This window comes from Solanum tuberosum, unplaced genomic scaffold (assembly GCF_000226075.1).
Source record: "Solanum tuberosum cultivar DM 1-3 516 R44 unplaced genomic scaffold, SolTub_3.0 scf00147, whole genome shotgun sequence".
Classification (NCBI taxonomy): Eukaryota; Viridiplantae; Streptophyta; class Magnoliopsida; order Solanales; family Solanaceae; genus Solanum; species Solanum tuberosum.
Window position 1 is genome coordinate 1,259,799 of NW_006239070.1, and position 19,647 is coordinate 1,279,445.

At 30.8% G+C, this 19,647-nt stretch overlaps 1 protein-coding gene and 1 non-coding gene across 2 annotated transcripts; one reads left to right on the plus strand and one right to left on the minus strand.

The window, feature by feature from the left end:
* Positions 1-631: 631 nt before the first annotated feature.
* Positions 632-7,193, minus strand: LOC102596448 (restin homolog). The gene is made up of 9 exons (XM_006352219.2): positions 6,639-7,193; positions 5,291-5,482; positions 5,078-5,200; positions 4,939-4,976; positions 4,723-4,828; positions 2,426-4,600; positions 2,041-2,196; positions 1,751-1,830; positions 632-1,111 (listed from the first exon to the last, which is right to left on the minus strand). Exons 1-9 carry the CDS (start codon positions 6,714-6,716, stop codon positions 865-867), a joined length of 3,195 nt encoding a protein of 1,064 aa, XP_006352281.1. The 5' UTR covers positions 6,717-7,193; the 3' UTR covers positions 632-864.
* Positions 7,194-18,907: 11,714 nt separating this feature from the next.
* On the plus strand, positions 18,908-18,981 carry TRNAV-AAC (transfer RNA valine (anticodon AAC)). The gene has a single exon. It is a non-coding gene; the product is annotated as a tRNA-Val (tRNA).
* The last annotated feature ends 666 nt before the right edge of the window (positions 18,982-19,647 follow it).

A 19,647-nucleotide genomic window follows, 5' to 3' on the forward strand; every position in this document is an offset into this window, starting at 1 on the left:
TTTAATATTAATAAGTATTTACTATACATATAACATACATCTTTACACTATTAGTAGGTGAATTAATTAAATTCAATAATTTCCTTAAACGATATATTTATTTTAAGAAATTTATCAAATATATATACAATAGATCTTTTGGATGTTTTATGGAACCAATTGTTTTTTTGGTTAGCCATTCATTTATTGACCAATTAATCTGAATTTACATCGAATAGATTCACTATGAGTTAAAAAATATTTTATCAAGAAAAAATCATTTTAAAACTCGAATTCAATTTTTTTGACTAGGAACGAAAGAATCGAAACCTCTCGAGTATGGTAAAGCTGTATGACTTTGTCACAGGTGAGTTATGCATATGATTATTAGATTAGTGGAGTCAGAATTTTTAGTTTATGAGTATTTGATCACACTTTTTTTTTTATTTACTAAATTTTGAATTTATACATACCAAATGAATTTTTTTAACACATACACATAATTCAAATCACAGCTACTAGATTCTGCCGAACTCATAGCTAAAAAGCCTGCTCCGCCCTGATCGTGCGGACATCAAAGGATTCAATATTTATAACTTATAAATAAATAAAAATATTACCGTATATATACAAATGTAATTTTCTAGTAAAAAATAAAATTCATAGGTATAAAATACCACTAGTCATTACCTACAAAAAAAACAACTTGAAATGCTCTTACACAGCATCTTATTTCTCAAAGGAATTGTAAACTATATGCTAAAACTACTCATTTTTTTTGTATTTTATCTGATGGTGTAACTCTATGCAAGGAAAAAATAAATAAAGAATATGCCAAAATAAATAAATAATCCCTCAGCAATTTACATTTATTTCAATTTAAATCTATTTTACGAGCTCTTTTTTTGTGCTCTTGATGTTTCTCAGTTTCATCGCAAGCTTCTGTCTTTCTCCTTCTACCTCTGCAAATTTAAGGCTTATTTCTGAATATCTACCTTGCATTTCCTTCAATTCAACTTCCATGAACTTGTTCCTCTCCTTCAGTAGTTCCGTTTCATTTGATAGTTCTTCGAGATTTCTGGTATTGGATGCTGTGCTTTCCATTTCCTCGTCCGAACAACAGCTGTTGTTGCTGCATTGGTATATGCATTGCCAATTAGGAATGTAGAAGAGAGACAATTATTGTGGAGACATTAGTCTTCGACAGTTTATTCACGAGATGTGTATGTATAGTCAAAAAGGCATAATACATGTCCTTAGCTGGCAAATAAGCACTCCAAATTTGAGAGTGCACATCAAAGAACCTCAACTTGGTTACAACTGACAACTAACCCACTCCAACTCGTCCTCACTTTGTCTCATGGACATCTGATGCTGACGTGACACATAAATTTTGGAGATGTCTAGATGATCACTTTGTAAGTTGGAGTGTTCAAGTGACACAGTGGAGATGAGTTGAGGTGTCTAGATGTGTATATTCAAAGTTGGAGAGTTTAACCACCAGTATCTATCTATGTATTATGCATGTCAAAAATGGACCAACACTCAAATAGTGTAAAGTTATCCTTGTTCAAGTGACTCAATAGTGATATGGAATGATTTTAATAATATAAACTCATCTTTGTCAAAAGTTATTTGATCCTATATAGGTCGAACTCTCCAAAGATGTTGTCGCGGGATCCGACACTCACCCGACGACATTTTGAAGATTCAAGCAACATAGATTTGAACAGCATAAGAATCAATCTTGAATGCAGGGCAGGACTCATACCTCTCTGTAGACAACGTTTGAGGGGGATTTTCATTTTCCGTGCCTGTTGTAATTGTGCGATTTAGATCTTCCATCGCCACCTGTGTCAATGTACCATCAGTCATATGCACTTTAATAAGAGTTACACAGTGTGAAAATTGTATCATTGTCGATTCAGACCTGACCTAGCTATTTCAATCATGACTAGTTCAAACATCATTGTTGCGGTCTTATGTCTGATGTTTAGTGAAGCGAATTATAATAATTATTGTGACAATGCAAGTGTACACGATAAGGTTCTTGCTGCTCACCTTTAGGGACTTCTGTTCGCAGAGCCTTTCTGTGCTCTGTTGGAGTTCTTCTAATCTTCTTTCTAACTCTTCGATTTTGTCTTGAAGATCCTTCTCCTTCTCCATAAATGAATCCTTTGCAATATCAAGTGCATTTTCCTTCAGCTTGATCTGACCCTGTGATGATGGAACGAATACTTAGATTGATCATACTCATCAATGATCAATTTTTATAAAACACCTATGCAGGAATAGAGATAGCAAGAGTAAATGCACAACGGATTTCTTACATGAATGTTACCTTTGTAGATGGAAACAATCTCAATCATGCTACAAAGTACATGAATAAATCAATTCCAACGATTTACAACTAGATTTAGGTAGATCAAGTGTAGGTGAATATTACCTCAAGCAACTTTATTGTCTCTTTTAGACTATTAGAATCCGTGAGTTTTTTGTCCAAACTATTTAATGCATCCTCTTTCTTGTTCAGATCCTCTTTCAGCCGGGACAGCTGCTTTCTCAAATTTTCTTTCTCTGATTCATCCTCAAACAAAAACTTCTTCATTTCATTGCATTCAGATATAAGTATATTCACTTCCAAATGCAGTTCTAATATTAATGTCTCCTTCTCATCCATAATAGATCTCGTGGAGTTTAGTTCCTTCACAGTCTCCATAGCTTCTTTTTCCACTAAATCTAGCCTAGTTTCCAGTTCTCTTCTTTCACTGTGACCTTGCTCGACAAGCAATCGCATGTTCTCAATTGATTTCCTAGTATTTTCCAACTCCTCGATTAGCATATTCTTCTGTTCGGCATGTTGATAAAGGATATTCTTGTCTGCTAATAGATTTTCAATCTCAGCTTTAAGAGAGATGATTTTCTGCGACAAGTGGTGTTCAGTTCCTTTAGCCACCTCTTCTTGTTTTTCTAGTTGTGCGGATTTTGCTTCAATTTCCAACTGCAATTTTTCCATTTGACCGTACATATTAGTTACCTGGCTAGAAAGCTCAAGCATTTTTGCTTCATAATGCACTCTGATTGATCGGAGTTCCTTGGTTGATTTTTGAAGCGTCTCTTCAAAATGCATTTTCTGCAGGTGGAGCTCATTAGCTTCATGTAATGCTTTCTTTTCGTTCGCTTTTAATGAGCTCATCATTTGCATGGAGAGACTTTTAAGTTCGTCCTGAAGCCGCTCTGCTGTACTAGCATTGTGCCGTCTTGTCTTCCTCAGTTCTTCTTCAGCTCGTATTGCTCTATGCTCTTGTTTGACTTTATCACAAGAAAGAGTTTCAAGATCAGCTTCAAATCCCTGAGCTTGATTTTCCAGCTCTTCATCCAGGCTACTGACTTGAGCTTTGAGTTCACTTATGGTGACCAATGAATCGGAGAGTTCTTTTGCTTGCTCCGTCAGTTCATTCTCCAAACCCGTAATCCGTCCTTCAAGTTCCCTTACAGTTGAATAAGAAGTTGCACATTCATATTGCATCTTCAGTTGTTCCTGAAACTCACTTTGCTCAAGTTTGTATAACATATCATGGTTTTCTTGCTTCAGTATCTCATTGTCGAGGACAAGTTGCTCCATCTGCATCTCTAAGTCATCTCTTTCTCTCCTGTATATCTCGATTTCACCGCGCAGGTCTGTGATCTTTTGCTCCAGCATATATGAGTCCTTGACATCACTATGCTCTCGCACAAGCTGCTCTAGTGCTTTTTGCTCTTCGTCATCTTCATCAGTCATTTCATGCTTGGAGACAACATCTGGCAAATTTTCAGCATCACATGATGTGGTTGATTTGTTGCAAAGGCTAACATTTTGTTTGTTCTTCTGTTCTAACATTTCGTCTAGGTCACGCACAGCAAGAATTAACTCGGAATTCGATTCTTGTGTCTTCTGAAGTTGTATTTCCAGATTTGCATTAAGTTCCTTTTGATAAGCCAACTCTTGCCTAAGTTCACTAACAAGAGTTTGAAGATCCCCTTGTTCATAGAGCAACTTGTCTTTGGATTTCGCCTCATTTAAACGTCTTTGGGAAGCTTTTAGTTTATCACATTCTTCCTTGAGAGCGTCTCGTTCATTTTTCAGGCTAGCAACCTCTTTCGAGAGATCCTGACCTCTTTTGCTCTCCTTGACGATTTGTTTACGCAAGGTTTGAAGTTCCAAGTCTGACACTTCTACCTGCCTAGCAAACACTGCGAGCTCAGATTTTAGCTTCACAACAACAATATCTGAGACCTCCTGTGATGCTAATCTAAGAAGAGTTTCTCTTGGAGTGCTTGAAGAGCCATCTGTACTTGCTTCAAGAACGGAACCCCCCAACCATTCCGACTGCTGAATTTCTTCAGAAACTGTTGTAGAGACGTCAATACTGGGCTTCCGCAGAATTAACGCATGATTTGGAGACAAAGGGAAGTTTATGTGATCCTGATTGCCAATGTTGTTTCTCATTTTGATTCGCTGAGGTGTATCAAGCCCTGAGCTGCTACCAGAACTGGACATGGTAATATCAGATTCACCTGATGCCCGGCGGATGCCATTCAGTTCACCATTGTGCAAAATAGGTTTATTGATCAGACCATCCTATTAAAACCAAATACAAACAAGAAAAGAGACAATCTTATCAGTCGAAACAAATTCAGGTCGAAGGATCAATCCTCGGATCTTTGTTCTCTTGCAATCAGACATAAGTTTTTATGTCTTACCTCTGTATAATTTCCCTTAAGGCTAGCTTCTACATCATCATTGCTTAGTTGTGTCCTCGAGATCATATTATCGGAATTTGGTCTTGCATCTTCGATTTCTTCAACACTGTAGAAGCACCAAAAAAGATGTTAAAAAGACTAGTTTAAATTCGACACTATGCAAGAACCAAAAACTTAAAAGAAAATCATGGAAGTCATCGGGAATCTGGACAGCACCTTTGATCAGAAGAATCTTGAATCCTCTGTATCGAAACCTATGGACAACGAACAACATCATTTAAATCCAATCAGGTCCAAAAAGCTCGCAAAATAGCAATGCGATGCATATTCGTTCACGAATGGATGAGAGACTTACATGCAATAAAGCTCCAGATTTTGAATTTTTGAGTGGAAGAGAAATAGAAGAGATCTTAGACGCCTCAGCATAATTCGAGAAATCAATCAAAGCTTCTCCAGCAACTCCGGATTTTAAAGACCCCTACAAAGTATACATCCAAACAAATTACGTAAATCACTTGCTAAGGGATCAATGCAGCATAAAAATCTTAGACTCGAAAATGCAGCTTACAGTTCCCAGGATGAAGTAATAGATTTTTTCATGAATCTTCCCCGACTTCGGTTCTTGAATGAACTTCACAGTTTCAAGAACTGCTTTCTCCCAGTAACAGCTCCCATCACGAACCGGTGCCTTCTCTAATTTTAACGTTGGCTTTCCCACATCAGCAGGGACTACAGATATCATCAATGCATCCCCCGCTACCTATGGCACATATACAAATTAATCCGTTATGTTTTGAAAGAATGTCAGTATTTCAACTACCCTATAGAAAAACGAACAAGAAACAGAAGATGGATTGAGGCGTGATAGTATCACTGTCTCAAAAGAGTGACTACTGACTCATGAGTTAGCAGACAATGCTCTTCTGCGATACATTAAACTTTTTATCCATTGCCTCGAAAAAAAGTGCCTGATTTGAAGTGAAACAAATCGAAAGCAAGCAGAAAACAGCTTTTTTCCCATGAAAATGCAGAGGGATCAATCAATCAATCACCAATTACGTATCAAATCCAAATTATTGGATGGTTTATGTGAATCCTCAATATCCATTCTACTTGATTGACACCATCTCATTCTACAAAAACAACGACATATCCAGTGTAGTCCCACGAATTGAGGTTGGGGGAGGATAGAGTGTACGCAGAGGTAAAGAGGCTGTTTCCGCTAAACCTCAGCTCAAGAAAAAAACAGTCCAAAGCAGTCCAGAAAAAAGAAGTAATACAACAAACAACCGATAGTAATAGAACAGTACTACAACACACCATATCATTCCAAAACTGAATAATTTATCTTCCAATGCCAAATTATTGGTCAATAGAGCGCATGCCTACATTCAAAGATATTCACAATGTAACACCTGAATCCTAATACAAAAGCAATTCCTATCCTAGAATTTCATTTTTTCTATAACCATAGCATCAACCAACGCGCACCTCAACCAATTCCACGAAGTACTTCCTACCTCCCACCTGTACACGTCCCAGATAACTCCCGCAGACAAAATGGAAAGAAATCACCTAGTAATTCTGACTCCGCTAGAAATTAAACCTGATACCTCAACCTACTCATCCTAGTATATAACAAAGACAACAACATATCCCGTGTAATCCCACAAGTGGAGTCTGGACCTAACACAAACTATATCAATTGGAAAAAATGAATTGTATCATCAAATTTAATATGCTTCAAGTTTTTGCTTTAACCTTTCTTCTTCCTAATCAATCAAATCATCCGATTGCTATTTCCAACATTTTTCAACACTAATTACTCTTTCAAAAAAAAAAAAAAAACTAAAACTACCAAAAACCAACACAAACAGTTAAAATTCAATCTATATATATACACTACTAGTTTTTACCTGAGTTGCATGAAACTGCAATTTGAATACAACTTTGATCTTGTTCTTCTCGCTCCTCCATCTAGCCGACTTAAACATTTTTTTTTACACTTTTACCCTCAACTCAACTCATTTATTACAGAAAAAAAATCCAATTCAAAATTCTCGCCGGAGCTCTCCCCTTCCGCTTATCGGAGCTCCGGCGCACACTACCTTAAAACCACCATGAAAACTCAAAATCCCCCACCAATTTCAACAAAATAAACAATACCCAGTTCGAATTTCTCGCTGTAAAACACAGAAACTGAGCGAAAATCGATAGAAAAATACTCCGGACTATTGAATGTTGATAAAAATGAGTTAAAACAGAGCAATTTTTATTATTTTTTTTCTAAAATTTCAGGATTTTGAGATTGAAAAGTGATGAATTTGATTATTTAATGGGTTGAGAGAAGAGAATACGGTAGATCTGAAGTGGGTTTAATGGTGTTTTTCCGGTAGATTTTCACACACATACACAATAGTTCTCTGCTTCTCTCTCTATATATGTGCTCTGTTTTCTCTCTCTATATATTGTGCATGAAATAGTTGTGTAAAAAATTCATATTAATAATAATATTCCCTTTTATTTTATTTTAACTTTATGAAAATAATGATTGATTTTATTGTTTTTTTATTTTGTCTTTATGATCATAAATTGGGAGAAAAGAGAAAAACAAAATAAAATATTGGAAGTGAAAGTTCTTTTTTTTCCTTTGCTTTGAGGTACCGACAAATTAAAGACGGGGTAAAATCAGTCGTGTAATCTCACGAGTGAAGTCTCGGGAGAATATAATATATATGTAAGGTTCAGATCAATGGTGTAGCCACGTATAAGAGGGCAATTGAACATTATCCGTTGAAAATTTATATTATGTTGTATAGAAAATATATGAAGTATGTAGGTAAAAAATTTCATACGTATATATTAAATCTTGAACAACTTTAACAATTTTTTTGACTTTGTCGACATTGACTTGAAATCTTGTTCCTACATTTTATGGGATAAAAAGGTTGTTCGCGATATAACCTCAACATATTAGGCAAAATCAGTAAAGTAAAATTAGAGAAAGTTGTTAAAAATGATTGCAAAATTGATTTTCTTTTAGTTATATTTAGTTATACATATAATTCTAATTTTGATTTTTGTGAAATGTTTGATAAAATATTTGACCTTTTTTAAAAAATAAATAATTAAAGGGATCCAGACTTTCGATATCTTATTTATGATGTGAGGCTTCTGTCCTATCAAGAATGTGTTGAAAGGGTTGGAAAATGAATTGAATTGAGAGGTGAGGTTTATGTCTCTTTTAATTAATACTCATAAAATAGAAATCATTACTAAAATTAATTTTTTTTTCTAATATTTAAGTGACCAAAAAATGAAGTTAATGCATTAAATATTTAAATTGTATATAATTTGTCTCATTGGTCTTTTAATTGGCAAAAATTCCCTCAAAATTTCCTAAGAGACTTTGCTTGATGAACACTTTAATGTGTCAATTTCCCAATTTGGCTATATTCAATTTTTTCCAAAGAAATGTTTGGTTCAAAATTTATATGAACGTATGACTTTTTATTGTTTTTTTTAAAAAATAAAATAAAATAAAAAAATTATGTGGCCCAAGATAATCCTTACTTTGTTAAAATTATCAACTTATTTAGCTGAGATTTTAGATACATTAATAGGTTAAATAATATTTATACGTATAGTAAAGTTTCTTTGCTATATAACATATCTATTACAATGATTTTTTTAAAAAAATTATTGGCTAAACTCGCAGATGTGAAGCTATGGCGAGTGAAGGTGTTAAAATGGAACGAGGTTAAACCAAAAATTAAGTGGAAGGAAGTTGTCTCGGAAGTTTTACATTCCCTTAAAATGAGGTCATGAGTGATGATACAAATTGAGTTTAAATAAAAAAAATATAATCAGTAAAAATCATATATATATATATATATATATATATAATTGAGACATAGTTATTATTGTAGTATCAATATATACATAAAAGTTTCTTGTAATTTGCTTTTAGATAACCTAATAATATATATTTATGTTATAATATCAGTCTATATTAATTAAATTCATTTCTACATATATTAGGATAATGGGAAAAACACAAAATCACTATCAAAATGGATGAAATTTTCAAATTTGGCTCTTTGCAACAAATAATGCACGCCAATATTGAATGGTCCAATAAACTTTTTTTTCTATTGTCACGTCAATTTTTTTTTCTTATTAATAAAAAATAAATTGATAAAAATTTAATAAAAAGAATCAAAAAAAGAAAATAATGTTGTCACAATATTTTTAGCGGACAAGGTCTCATTTTTAGGAGATCAAATGTCCCTATTTTTCTCATTAAAAGATATTAAATTTATCACCTTTAATTGATAATTTTATCCTACTATCATTTAATTTCACGTATGGCCACATGAATAAATTCATAAAACTATATTTTTACCATGTTATTATAGTAATTGAACTTTATTTATTATAATATAATGTTAAATCACTAAACTTTACCCACTATAATACCTCGGTCATGAAATTAATTTTTTATTACATAAAAACTTATTAATCCATTACTTGACCTTGATAACAATTATTTAAAAGACATTAGCTTTGATTTAGTTTTAAGAATGTAGCGTGTAAAGTGAATTAGGTGGACAAAATTAACAAAATAATCACGTTATTTATCATCACATTTTAATAATAGTTGTTATTGGTATGGAGTTTCAAATACCATAAGTAAAATTCCAGGATAATTTTAATGTTTTACCGGTGAAATTTGAAACTCCACGATAATAACTATTTTTAAAGATAAAATCGAAAAGTGATTAGTAAGTGTTATTTTAGAGCAAGATCTCATTGTATATAATATGTAATATATAGTATACCAATAATAATATAAAGAGTCAGTATTGATGCCCAAACTCTGACTTTTTTGGCCTGTGGTACTTATTTTATGTGTTAGGTGAAAATATTAATTAGCATAGTACAAGTAAGTAAGAAGTATTTAAAATATTATTATTATCTTATTTAATTAAGCACTAATTAAACATCGAAAGATTTGTTTTGAAGCAACTTAATTTTTATTTTAATAATAAAATATAATAGAATTACAGTGAATGCTGCCGTATTTTTTGTAGAATACATGTTTAGCAGAATTAGACAAGTTCTATATATTAATTAAGTCTAAGAATAAATTAAACCCTTATTAACAATTAGTTAATTAATTCAGGAAGCAGATGTAGGATTTTAAAGTCTGTGATTATTACAATGACATCAAGTTAATATAAGATTTGAATATGTATATATGATTTAAATGTTAGCTATTGAGTTTATGAGAACTTGTGTTTTTTATAAAAGGAAAAATTACATAAATGCACAACTTAAAATATCATAATTTCTAAAATTTCCTATCATTTAAAAAAATTACAAAATTTCTTCTCGGGTACATCCCTATCTCCTTTCGGATACATCCATCTCCTCTCGGATACACATTTCTATCCCCCCTCTCGATTACATTCCTCCCATTAAGTAATGTATCATTTGCACGTATCAGACAACAAAGGAATGTATCTGAGAGCAATAAAACATCCATAATTTTTGTAATTGAAGAAACTTTCGGAATGAAATGTAATTATCTCCCAAATATATGAAATATTTATACTCTATACTTTATAAAATAGCTAACATTCTAGTCGATTATAAGAGGATGTTTACTGCCTCTTAGGTTACCAAATTAGGATAACTATGTATCTAAAGCAATATGCGTATTATGGTAGGTTATCTTAATCTGATAATATAAGAAAATATCATTGCTTGGATATCTTAAACTATTTTCGTATTTATATTTGATAAAAAAAGGGGGAAAATGCATAACTTTTGAAGAATTTATTACATACTAGACGATATTTTTTTTAAAAAGTCCAACAACATAATAAAACTTCTCTTACAATAATTGATTAATTCTTACTCACCAAAAAAGAATAGACAAAATATTTCATCTGTCTAACAATAGTTATCAACTATACTATTTTGGGATGTCCAACAATATTTGTCCACTTTATAAAATCAATTGATAATTTTACACTTAGTTTCTAATTTATCCTTATCATTAATTCTATTACATTTTTCAAGACATTGTATTTATTACTCCCTCCGTCCACTTTTATTTGTCATGTTGCGCTTTTCGAAAGTCAATTTGACTTATTTTCAAAGTTAAATTAGATTACATTAATTCGATTTTTTAAACAAAAAATTTAGATATTCAAAAATTATACGAAAAATACTATACATTGCAATTTTTTACATATCAATATGAAGATTAAATATATCCTAAAATGTTAGTCAAAGTTTTTAAAGTTTGACTCTAAAAATGGAAAGTATGACAATTAATAGTAGACGGAGGGAGTATATTCAAAGGGTGATATAGTAAAACTATTCTTCTATTTATAGTTTCTTAAGAAGTGTGTAAAGTAAATAGTGGACAAATATTGTTGGACAGAAGAAATATCATTTGGCCTATCAAAATAATATTTTGTATGGTCCAATTTTGTAATGTTTTAATCGACAGTTTACTCAGAAGGCAAAGTCATTTTCATTTGATTCAGAAAAAATTCTCCAAGTTCTTTTTGCATTATTTTCCAAGTGAAGAAAATTTCTCTAAAATTTTTTTTGGCTTAAAAAGGCCAAAAAAAAAATTCATAATTGAAATAAATAGTTATTGCATCCTAGAAAAAAAAAATACACGATTGATACTTCATTATTTTAAATAAAACTAATTTTCTTTAGCTAAAATGATAGATTTCGAGTCACGTTTAGTTTTTTTCTTACAAATTGGCCTTACAAAAATATACAATATTGAAATAAATAGTTTAGAACAAGCAAGTAGTCATTGCATTTAAAGAGAAAAAAAATTAAAATGTAAAATTGAGGTAAAATTTACATAATTGGAATAGATAAAACCATTGTACACGACTATGTGACAATTTAATAGTTGAAAATAATATATTTGAATGTTATTTTTAAAAATTATTTTTATTCTCATACGCCTAAAAAAAGTGGTCATGTTTTTGTCACGTTAGCGTCTCATAAAGAGAGTAAAGACTACAAAATAATCAAATTCTAGAAGATAATTAAGATTATTGATAATATATTAGGTATATAATGAATAACTAGATATAGCAATGTTAGTAAATAGGCGTAATACATAAATGTGTCATTTAATTTGACCTCATTTTATATTTATGCTCTTAAACTTTGGGTGTACACAAATAAACACTTAAATTTGTAGGAAGTTGAGCAAGTAGACACATGAGTCGTACATGACATAATACACGTAGGACACCATGTAAGACGTAAATTGACACATAGGATATCACGAAGGAAGCATGTGTCTATTTGTTCAACTTTATATCAATTTAAGTGTCTACTTATATAAATTTGAAGAGCATAAATATAAATTGGGGTCAAGTAAAAGGGCGGCATATGAGAGAATTCTTGTTGATACAAAAGAATGAGCCAAATTAAGCACATGTTGGATAGTGGACCACTTCCTATTTATTTGTCACTAGTCCTTCTGTATTCACAATTAAAATGTGAATACAAATTACTAAATCATATATAGTTAAATAATAATATACATGTATTTAAAAGATTTGTGTCTTGTATTCATTATAAAATAATCGAATACAAATAATTTTTTGGTATATGTGCTACTTCCTCTGTCCTAAATTACTTCGCGTATTTTACTTTTTTAAAAGTCAATTTAATTAATATTTGAATTTAAATAGAATCAGATTAACTCAATATTTTATATTTAAATTTTTTTAGATATTAAAACTATAGTACTATAATTTATTTATTTAAAAAAAATTATATATCAATTTGATGAAAACCAATTTTAAAATGCTAGTGAAAATTTACATAACTTGACTATTAAAAAGCGAAACATGACAATTAATATTGGACTAAAGAGTACTAACCCTTTTGACAAATATACCTATCCGTTAATACCAATAAATCTTTCTTCAAACTTCATATAAAATAATACTTTCTCCATTTTAATTTGCTTGTTTTACTTATTTTTTTAGTTCCTTTAAAAAACGTCTCTTTTTTTTCTGATAACTTTTTAATTGTAACTTTTCACGTGACATGTTTAAGACTATAATATTAAAAGATATTTTTGATATATTTTATATATTATTAATTTAAGACCATTAGGATCAAAAAGTCTACTTTACTTTTTTAAACTTAGTATCAAATAAATAAATTGAAACAGAAAAAGAGTACGTAGTACACTATTTAGAGTTATTGAATAATTGAATTAATGTGGCCAACCTGTAAATTTTCAGCACACAAATTTGGTCTACTTGCTGAGATGGACAAAGACTTTTGTCACGTGGAGTTTTGTAATCTCTGAACTGTCATACACGTGCTAATTATTTTCTCACTTTGAGTAATTTTTTCATAAAATTTATACAATATAGTTTTAAATTAAAATCTATCATATCTTTGAATTTGTGAGACTAATGTTTTCACCTTTTTTTTAAAGATGGATTCAAAATTTAAAAATATAATGCAATATATATACTTCTTTTCATTTATATCACATACATGCGTATATTATTTCAAAATTTAATTGGATTGCGATTTTAAATGTCTTACATATAATATATTGTTAATTTTGAGCTTTATTTGCTTAGCCTGGTGAATAAATGTCAAAGTTCCTTGGTTAAACTATAATTTATTATAAAATCATGTATGTATATGTGTTTTACGAGGTTTAAATTAGATAAAATGAATTCAGATAAATTTGTTGCGTTTATTTTAGATCAGCCAATATCTTAATTTCTTGAAAATAATAATTGGACCCCTACCCCCCTCCCCCTCCCCACTCTTGTTGTGCCCTACACTATAGAATGTGCTATTGTTTCTGTCTTCAACTATGGAAAAAAAAAGGGGTGGTGGGGATGGGACGTTTGAAGGTGGGGAACCTTCATCATACATGATCACCTTGAGTTGTCTCTTTTATGTGCACATTTATATCTATTAAAGGGGCGAACACAGGATTTGAAGTTTCGGGTGAATCAATAAATTTAAAATAAAAACAAAGAAATATGGTTCTAGCTGGATTTGAACCATGGTCTCGCATGCAGTTTCTCTAGCTTGTACCAATGGCACAAGGGCAATCCTATACTTCTCATGGATGCACTGTTAGTTATTTCCTAATTTTTGTCAGTTTCTCAAGATTGATATACATATATACACATGATTTTTTTCCGAAGTTAACGGGTGCACATACACCCCCACATATGAATGTAGGTCATCCGTTGTATCTATATAACATTAATGTTCAGGTCAATTTATGTGTAGTTTTAAGTAATTTCATAGAGTAGTTGTTATCGTCTATTAATACGTGTATTGAGTAGTTCTATCCATCTAAGTTTGGACAATTAGAAAAAAAAGTTATAATTTTTTTGCTGAAATTTGAATATGATATTTCGGAAAGATTTTCATGAAGGTTGAGAACGATGTGATCCATGAAAGATTTTCAAAGGTCATATTATTGTTAATTAATTTCTCTGATCATTGTAGACATAGATTGTGGTGAGGTGATTGAGATATCTCCATCTTTAATCAGAAATCTCGGGTTCAAGCTTCTAGAAATGAAAAAACAAAAATGTTGGGAGCTAGCGCCGCCCCTAAAATGAGTCTTGCAATATGCGATTTGAATTTAATCGGGAAAAAATGAGTCTTGCCATATGCGATCTGAATTAGTTTTGCAATATGCGATCTGAATTTCATCGGAATCCAATATAAATATTTAACCATGATGGAAAACTAAACAAAAGTACTTTAATCATGAGTTGTATTAGAGTACCGGTCCATTTTGCATTAATTATGTCGTTGTTGTAGTCACTAGGGTATATAATTGAATGCACTAACCAAGGCAAGTAAGTTAATTAGTGTTAATTATCCATGATAAATATATACTCTACAAATGATGGGCTAATTATTAGCTAAAATCCATCAAATCTATCTTTTCCCTTTGTGCAAGAGTAGAAATGAAGGGTTAGTACTTATACCAAACGATAAGCTTAGGCAGATAAGACATTTTCATCCTTAACAAGAAATGTCAAGTTCAAGCTTTAATTATTAAATAAAGAAATTTTCGATAGAAAACTAGCTCTTCCCTTTTAAATGAATATACATACCGAATATATACCATATTGTTATAAAAAAAAACAAAGTTGAAACAAATGATTAGAAAGAATTAGATTCAAGTGAATATGAAAATAGAAATGATGATGAGCAATATAAAAGGAAGAAGGTTGAGGAAAGTAGTAAAGGGGACTATCTAATAGTCATATATAATCATGTTCTTTGATATAGTCACTCATATATCCTTGTAAATATTAGTGGATATAATGGCACTTTTGCATTTTATTAGTTTTTGTTCAATTAGTATATTTTTTTCTTAATTAGAATTCGATTATTAATATTTAAAGTCGTTCTAAAATTAAGAATTATAATATTGAAATCTTAGCTACGCCTCTAGGCTCTGACAATCATAGTAAATGAAAGGAAAAATAGATGTATAACTTACAGAAATCTCATACATTTAGAGGTTATTTACATCCTATTCTGGAAGCTTTCTCAATTACAAAAATCCCAAATTTTCATTGTTCTCAGATATATTCCTTGATTGTCTGATACATTGCGAATGATACATTACTTATTAGGAGAGATGTATTCGAGAGGGGATAGAGATGTATCCGAGAGACGATTTTTGTAATATTTTTAAATGATAGAGAATTTTAGATATTATGATATCTTAAATTGTGTATTTATGTACTAATATTTTTCCAAAATAGAATATAAGCCCACCCATTGCAGCCCAATTATTGAATCTGATGGGCCATCTAAAGTCAAACTGTCATGAGTTGGTACATAAGCCCAAATAGGTAAAATTCACAATAGTCATATTTTGCACTTGAAAAATAGACATTATTATTTGAGTTTCAAATTCAACAAGTGAAATAACAGGATATTGTCATGGAATTTCGCGTATAAATTGAAACTCCATAATATTGATTATTTTTTTAAAGATAAAGCTGAAAAATGGAGAATTAACGCTATTTCTACAACCTAAGTTTCTTTACACTTTTGTCTGATATGCCAAATTTCAAATATTCGAACTTTTAAAATTCCACGACAATAACTATTTTTTTTCAAAAGACAAGGTAAGAAAATAACAAGTTAACGATATCCTTTTGTTTGATGCTTTCAAATATATAATGGTCCTAAACTAAAAAAATTGGATGCATTCAAATCAAAGGTAGCATTATATATATTTGACCACACAATTTATTGTAGGAAAAAATAATAATACCATTAGTCTATTTTTAATTTCTTTATGTTTGGTTCATAGATTATGCTTATATTCATAATTAGCAAGTACTATTTGATTACATATTTTATTAATTTGAGTTTTTTATAAAAAAAATAATGATAATCAACAATGATCTTTAAATTAAATATCCTGTCAATTTCACAAAAAGTTGTAGTTAATTTGTCCTGATAAGCAATAATATTATTGTACGTAGATTTTAATTTTAGTCAACTTCAATTTATTAAAATCAGATGATGCTATGGAAGTTCATATTAAAAATTAAATTGATATGATTATTGACCACTAGCATTTTAAAACTTCTTTTTTAGATGTGGTCATCAATGAAAATTCAGAAAAGACCTACCTCACTAATTAGTAAATAGAAAGAATATGAAACTTAGAAAACTTAGATACCATTAGAAATGATGATATCCGGAGCAAGATGGGAGTGACCTCGATTGAGGACAAGATGCGGGAAGTAAAATTGAGATGGTTCGAACAAAGTGAAGAAGAGATGCATCAGTAGTATGAAGGTGTGAGAGGTTGACTATGAATAGTTTCACGAGAGATAGAGGTAAGCTGAGGAAGTATTGGGGAGAGGTGATTAGTCAAGACATGACGCAATTTCGGTTGACCGAGGACTTGACCTTAGATAAGAGGTTATATAGATCAGAGAGATAAGGGTAGAAGGTTAATTAACTAGTTGAGTATTGTCCTACTTATCCTTCCTTACAAGTTGTTGTATTATTATTCCGGCAGTATTCGGTCCTTGTTACTTATTTTTGTTTCTTGTACTTTGATTATCATATTGTTTTGTACTCCCTCCGTTTCAAAAAGAATGACCCAATTTGACTTGGAACGGAGTTTAAGAAAATAAAGAAGACTTTTTAATCTTGTGGTTCTAAATTAAAGTTATGTCAAATGTACCAAAATGCCCTTTAATTTTGTGGCCTTAAACATGTCACGTGGAAAGTTAAAGTTAAAGTGTTGCCAAAAAAAGAAAAGGGGGTCATTCTCTTTTAAACAGACTAAAAAGGAAACTAGGTCATTTTTTTTTAAACAGAGGGAGTAATATTTAGTTCCTCTATTAGAATGCTTTGACATGCTTTTTTTAGTGTATTGTCTTGACTTCTTCATTTCCGTCGCTTTAAAATACTTTCACTTGAGTCTAGGACTCTATCGGAAATAACCCCTTTAGCTAAATACAACAACAATGTAATCTCACAATAAAGTCGATCTGAGAAGAATAAGAATGTATGCAAACCTTCCCCTACCTCATTAGGTACAACGACCGTTTTCAATAAAACCCACACCTTATAATTACCAAAATTAATAAGTTGACATTTAAAGAAAAAATTATCAAATTTTATATAAATTTGGAAAACCCTCCAAATATTGAATAGTATTAATTTTTTTTTGTGAAATAGTCTTTAGCTAATACCCTCTAGCCGGCCAAGCCAGCCGGCCATCCTAATATCTATATATATTCATGCAAATATCCCTCTTGAAATAATTCAAACAAATTATAAACTCAAAAAAAAAAATCACAATTTATTTTTAATCAAAATTTCCTATATATATATATATATATACAACAACAACATATCTCGTATAATTCCACACGTGAGGATTTGGAGAGGGTGGTGTGTACGTAGTTTTACCCCTATCTGGTGAACGTAGGAAGACTGTTTCTGATAAATTCCCGGAAAAAAAATGAGGCAAGCAGGGGCATATTCAGGAATTCTTTCAAGAAAAACAGGTCCACATTCATTGCCACTAGCAAGAATCAAGAAAATAATGAAGAAATCAAGTGATGATGTAAAGATGATTTCTGGTGAAGCTCCAATTGTTTTTTCTAAGGCATGTGAATTATTTATTGAAGAATTAACAAAAAGGGCATGGATTATTATGACAAATAATAATATGCATGAAAAAAGAAGAAGTACTCTACAAAAAGATGATGTTGCATCTGCTATTATAGCAACTGATGTTTTTGATTTTCTTGTTAATTTGGTTAGTACTACTCATGATAATAATTGTGAGTTGAATGATGAAGAGTCTCATCAAGATATAATGGAGGACATATAAAATTAATAGCCTTCTAAAGATCTATATTGTTCAGACTCTTAAAAATATCGATTGATGTATGTGTCAGATTCTTGAAAAAGAGTACAGTTTTTGAGGTTTGATACATACTGGTGCCACATTTTAGGAGCGTATAAGCAATAGGATACATATGTTTGATTAAGTTGAGTTCATATGTGTGTCCAATTAACAAAAGTATGTGTACCATTAATACTAGTTTTCAAGATATTAACATATCTTGTATCGAGTCCTTTTTTATTTATGTGACACTATTTCTTTGTTTTAGAAAAATGACTTTATTATAGTTTAAATTTGAAAAAATGATTTGATTCATAATTTGCATTTTACCATTACACTCATGATGATAAAAGTGAGTTGAATGAGGATTTTCATCAAGTTATAATGGAGAAATAGAGTTTAGGAAATACATAATTAGCTTATGTTGTTCAGACTCTTCAAAAAATATTAACGGATATGTCACAAAATTTTCAGAAATAGTATATTTTTGAAGAACTCGACAATGCGACAATATTTATATGTATATCTAATAAGTATCGTGTACCAATATTTTTCAATTTTATGTGACTATTTCTTATATTATGACATATTTAAGATTAGAAATTTTAATAGTCTTATAACATGCAAAATGTCAAGGCATGCTTAAGACTCACAAATTTTAAAAGTATTTTATTTCTTAAACTTGATCAAACAAATTAGATAGAATATATTAAATTGTGGTACAAAATGAAACAAACAGGTCTCGTGGTGTAGTTGGTTATCACGTCAGTCTAACACACTGAAGGTCTCCGGTTCGAGCCCGGGCGAAGCCATTCTCTTTTGATCTCTTTTTGTTTCTCATCGAGATCCGCATTTTTAGTGTTTGAATTCAAGACTTCTAGTTTTAGAATAAGGCTTATAAAATGGGGGAACCATTCCCTTTCCCTGTGGTTGAATTCGAGACCTTTAATTTTAGAAGAGATAAATCTTATCAATAACATAAGTACCTAACATAATTGTTTCCCGTCGAGATCTGCGTTTTCAGTGTTTGAATTTGAGACCTTTAATTTTTAGAATAAGGCTTATAAAATGGGGGAACCGTTCCCTTTCCCTGTGGTTGAATTCGAGACATGTAGTTTCAGAATAGATAGATCTTCTCGAGAACATATAACATACGTACATAACATAATCGTTGGTTCTTTATCCAAAGTCAAATCTCTCTATAACCGTGTCTGTTGATCGGATACTTTTCAACTGTTATAGTAAAATATAATAATAGAGAACATAAATATAACATAATCGATTCCACAAGAAACTTGACCATTATACCTAAATATTGTTATAAAGAAGTTTTACTGACTGATTTGAACCTGAACATAGGTTTTGCTGGTAGGAACATTAGATCATAATCATAATATACTAAAAGTGAGACGCTCCTAACATTAAAGTTAAAAGTATCAAAATATCCGCCATACCAATATCCAAGGGAAAATATACAT

Coding starts and splice junctions, on each gene's coding strand:
- LOC102596448 (XM_006352219.2), bottom strand. CDS start 6,716: ATGTTTAAGTCGGCTAGATGGAGGAGCGAGAAGAACAAGATCAAAGTT. Junction 5,483..6,638: donor TGCAGTTTCATGCAACTCAG/GTAAAAACTAGT, acceptor TATGTGCCATAG/GTAGCGGGGGATGCATTGAT. Junction 4,829..4,938: donor CAAGATTCTTCTGATCAAAG/GTGCTGTCCAGA, acceptor GTGCTTCTACAG/TGTTGAAGAAATCGAAGATG.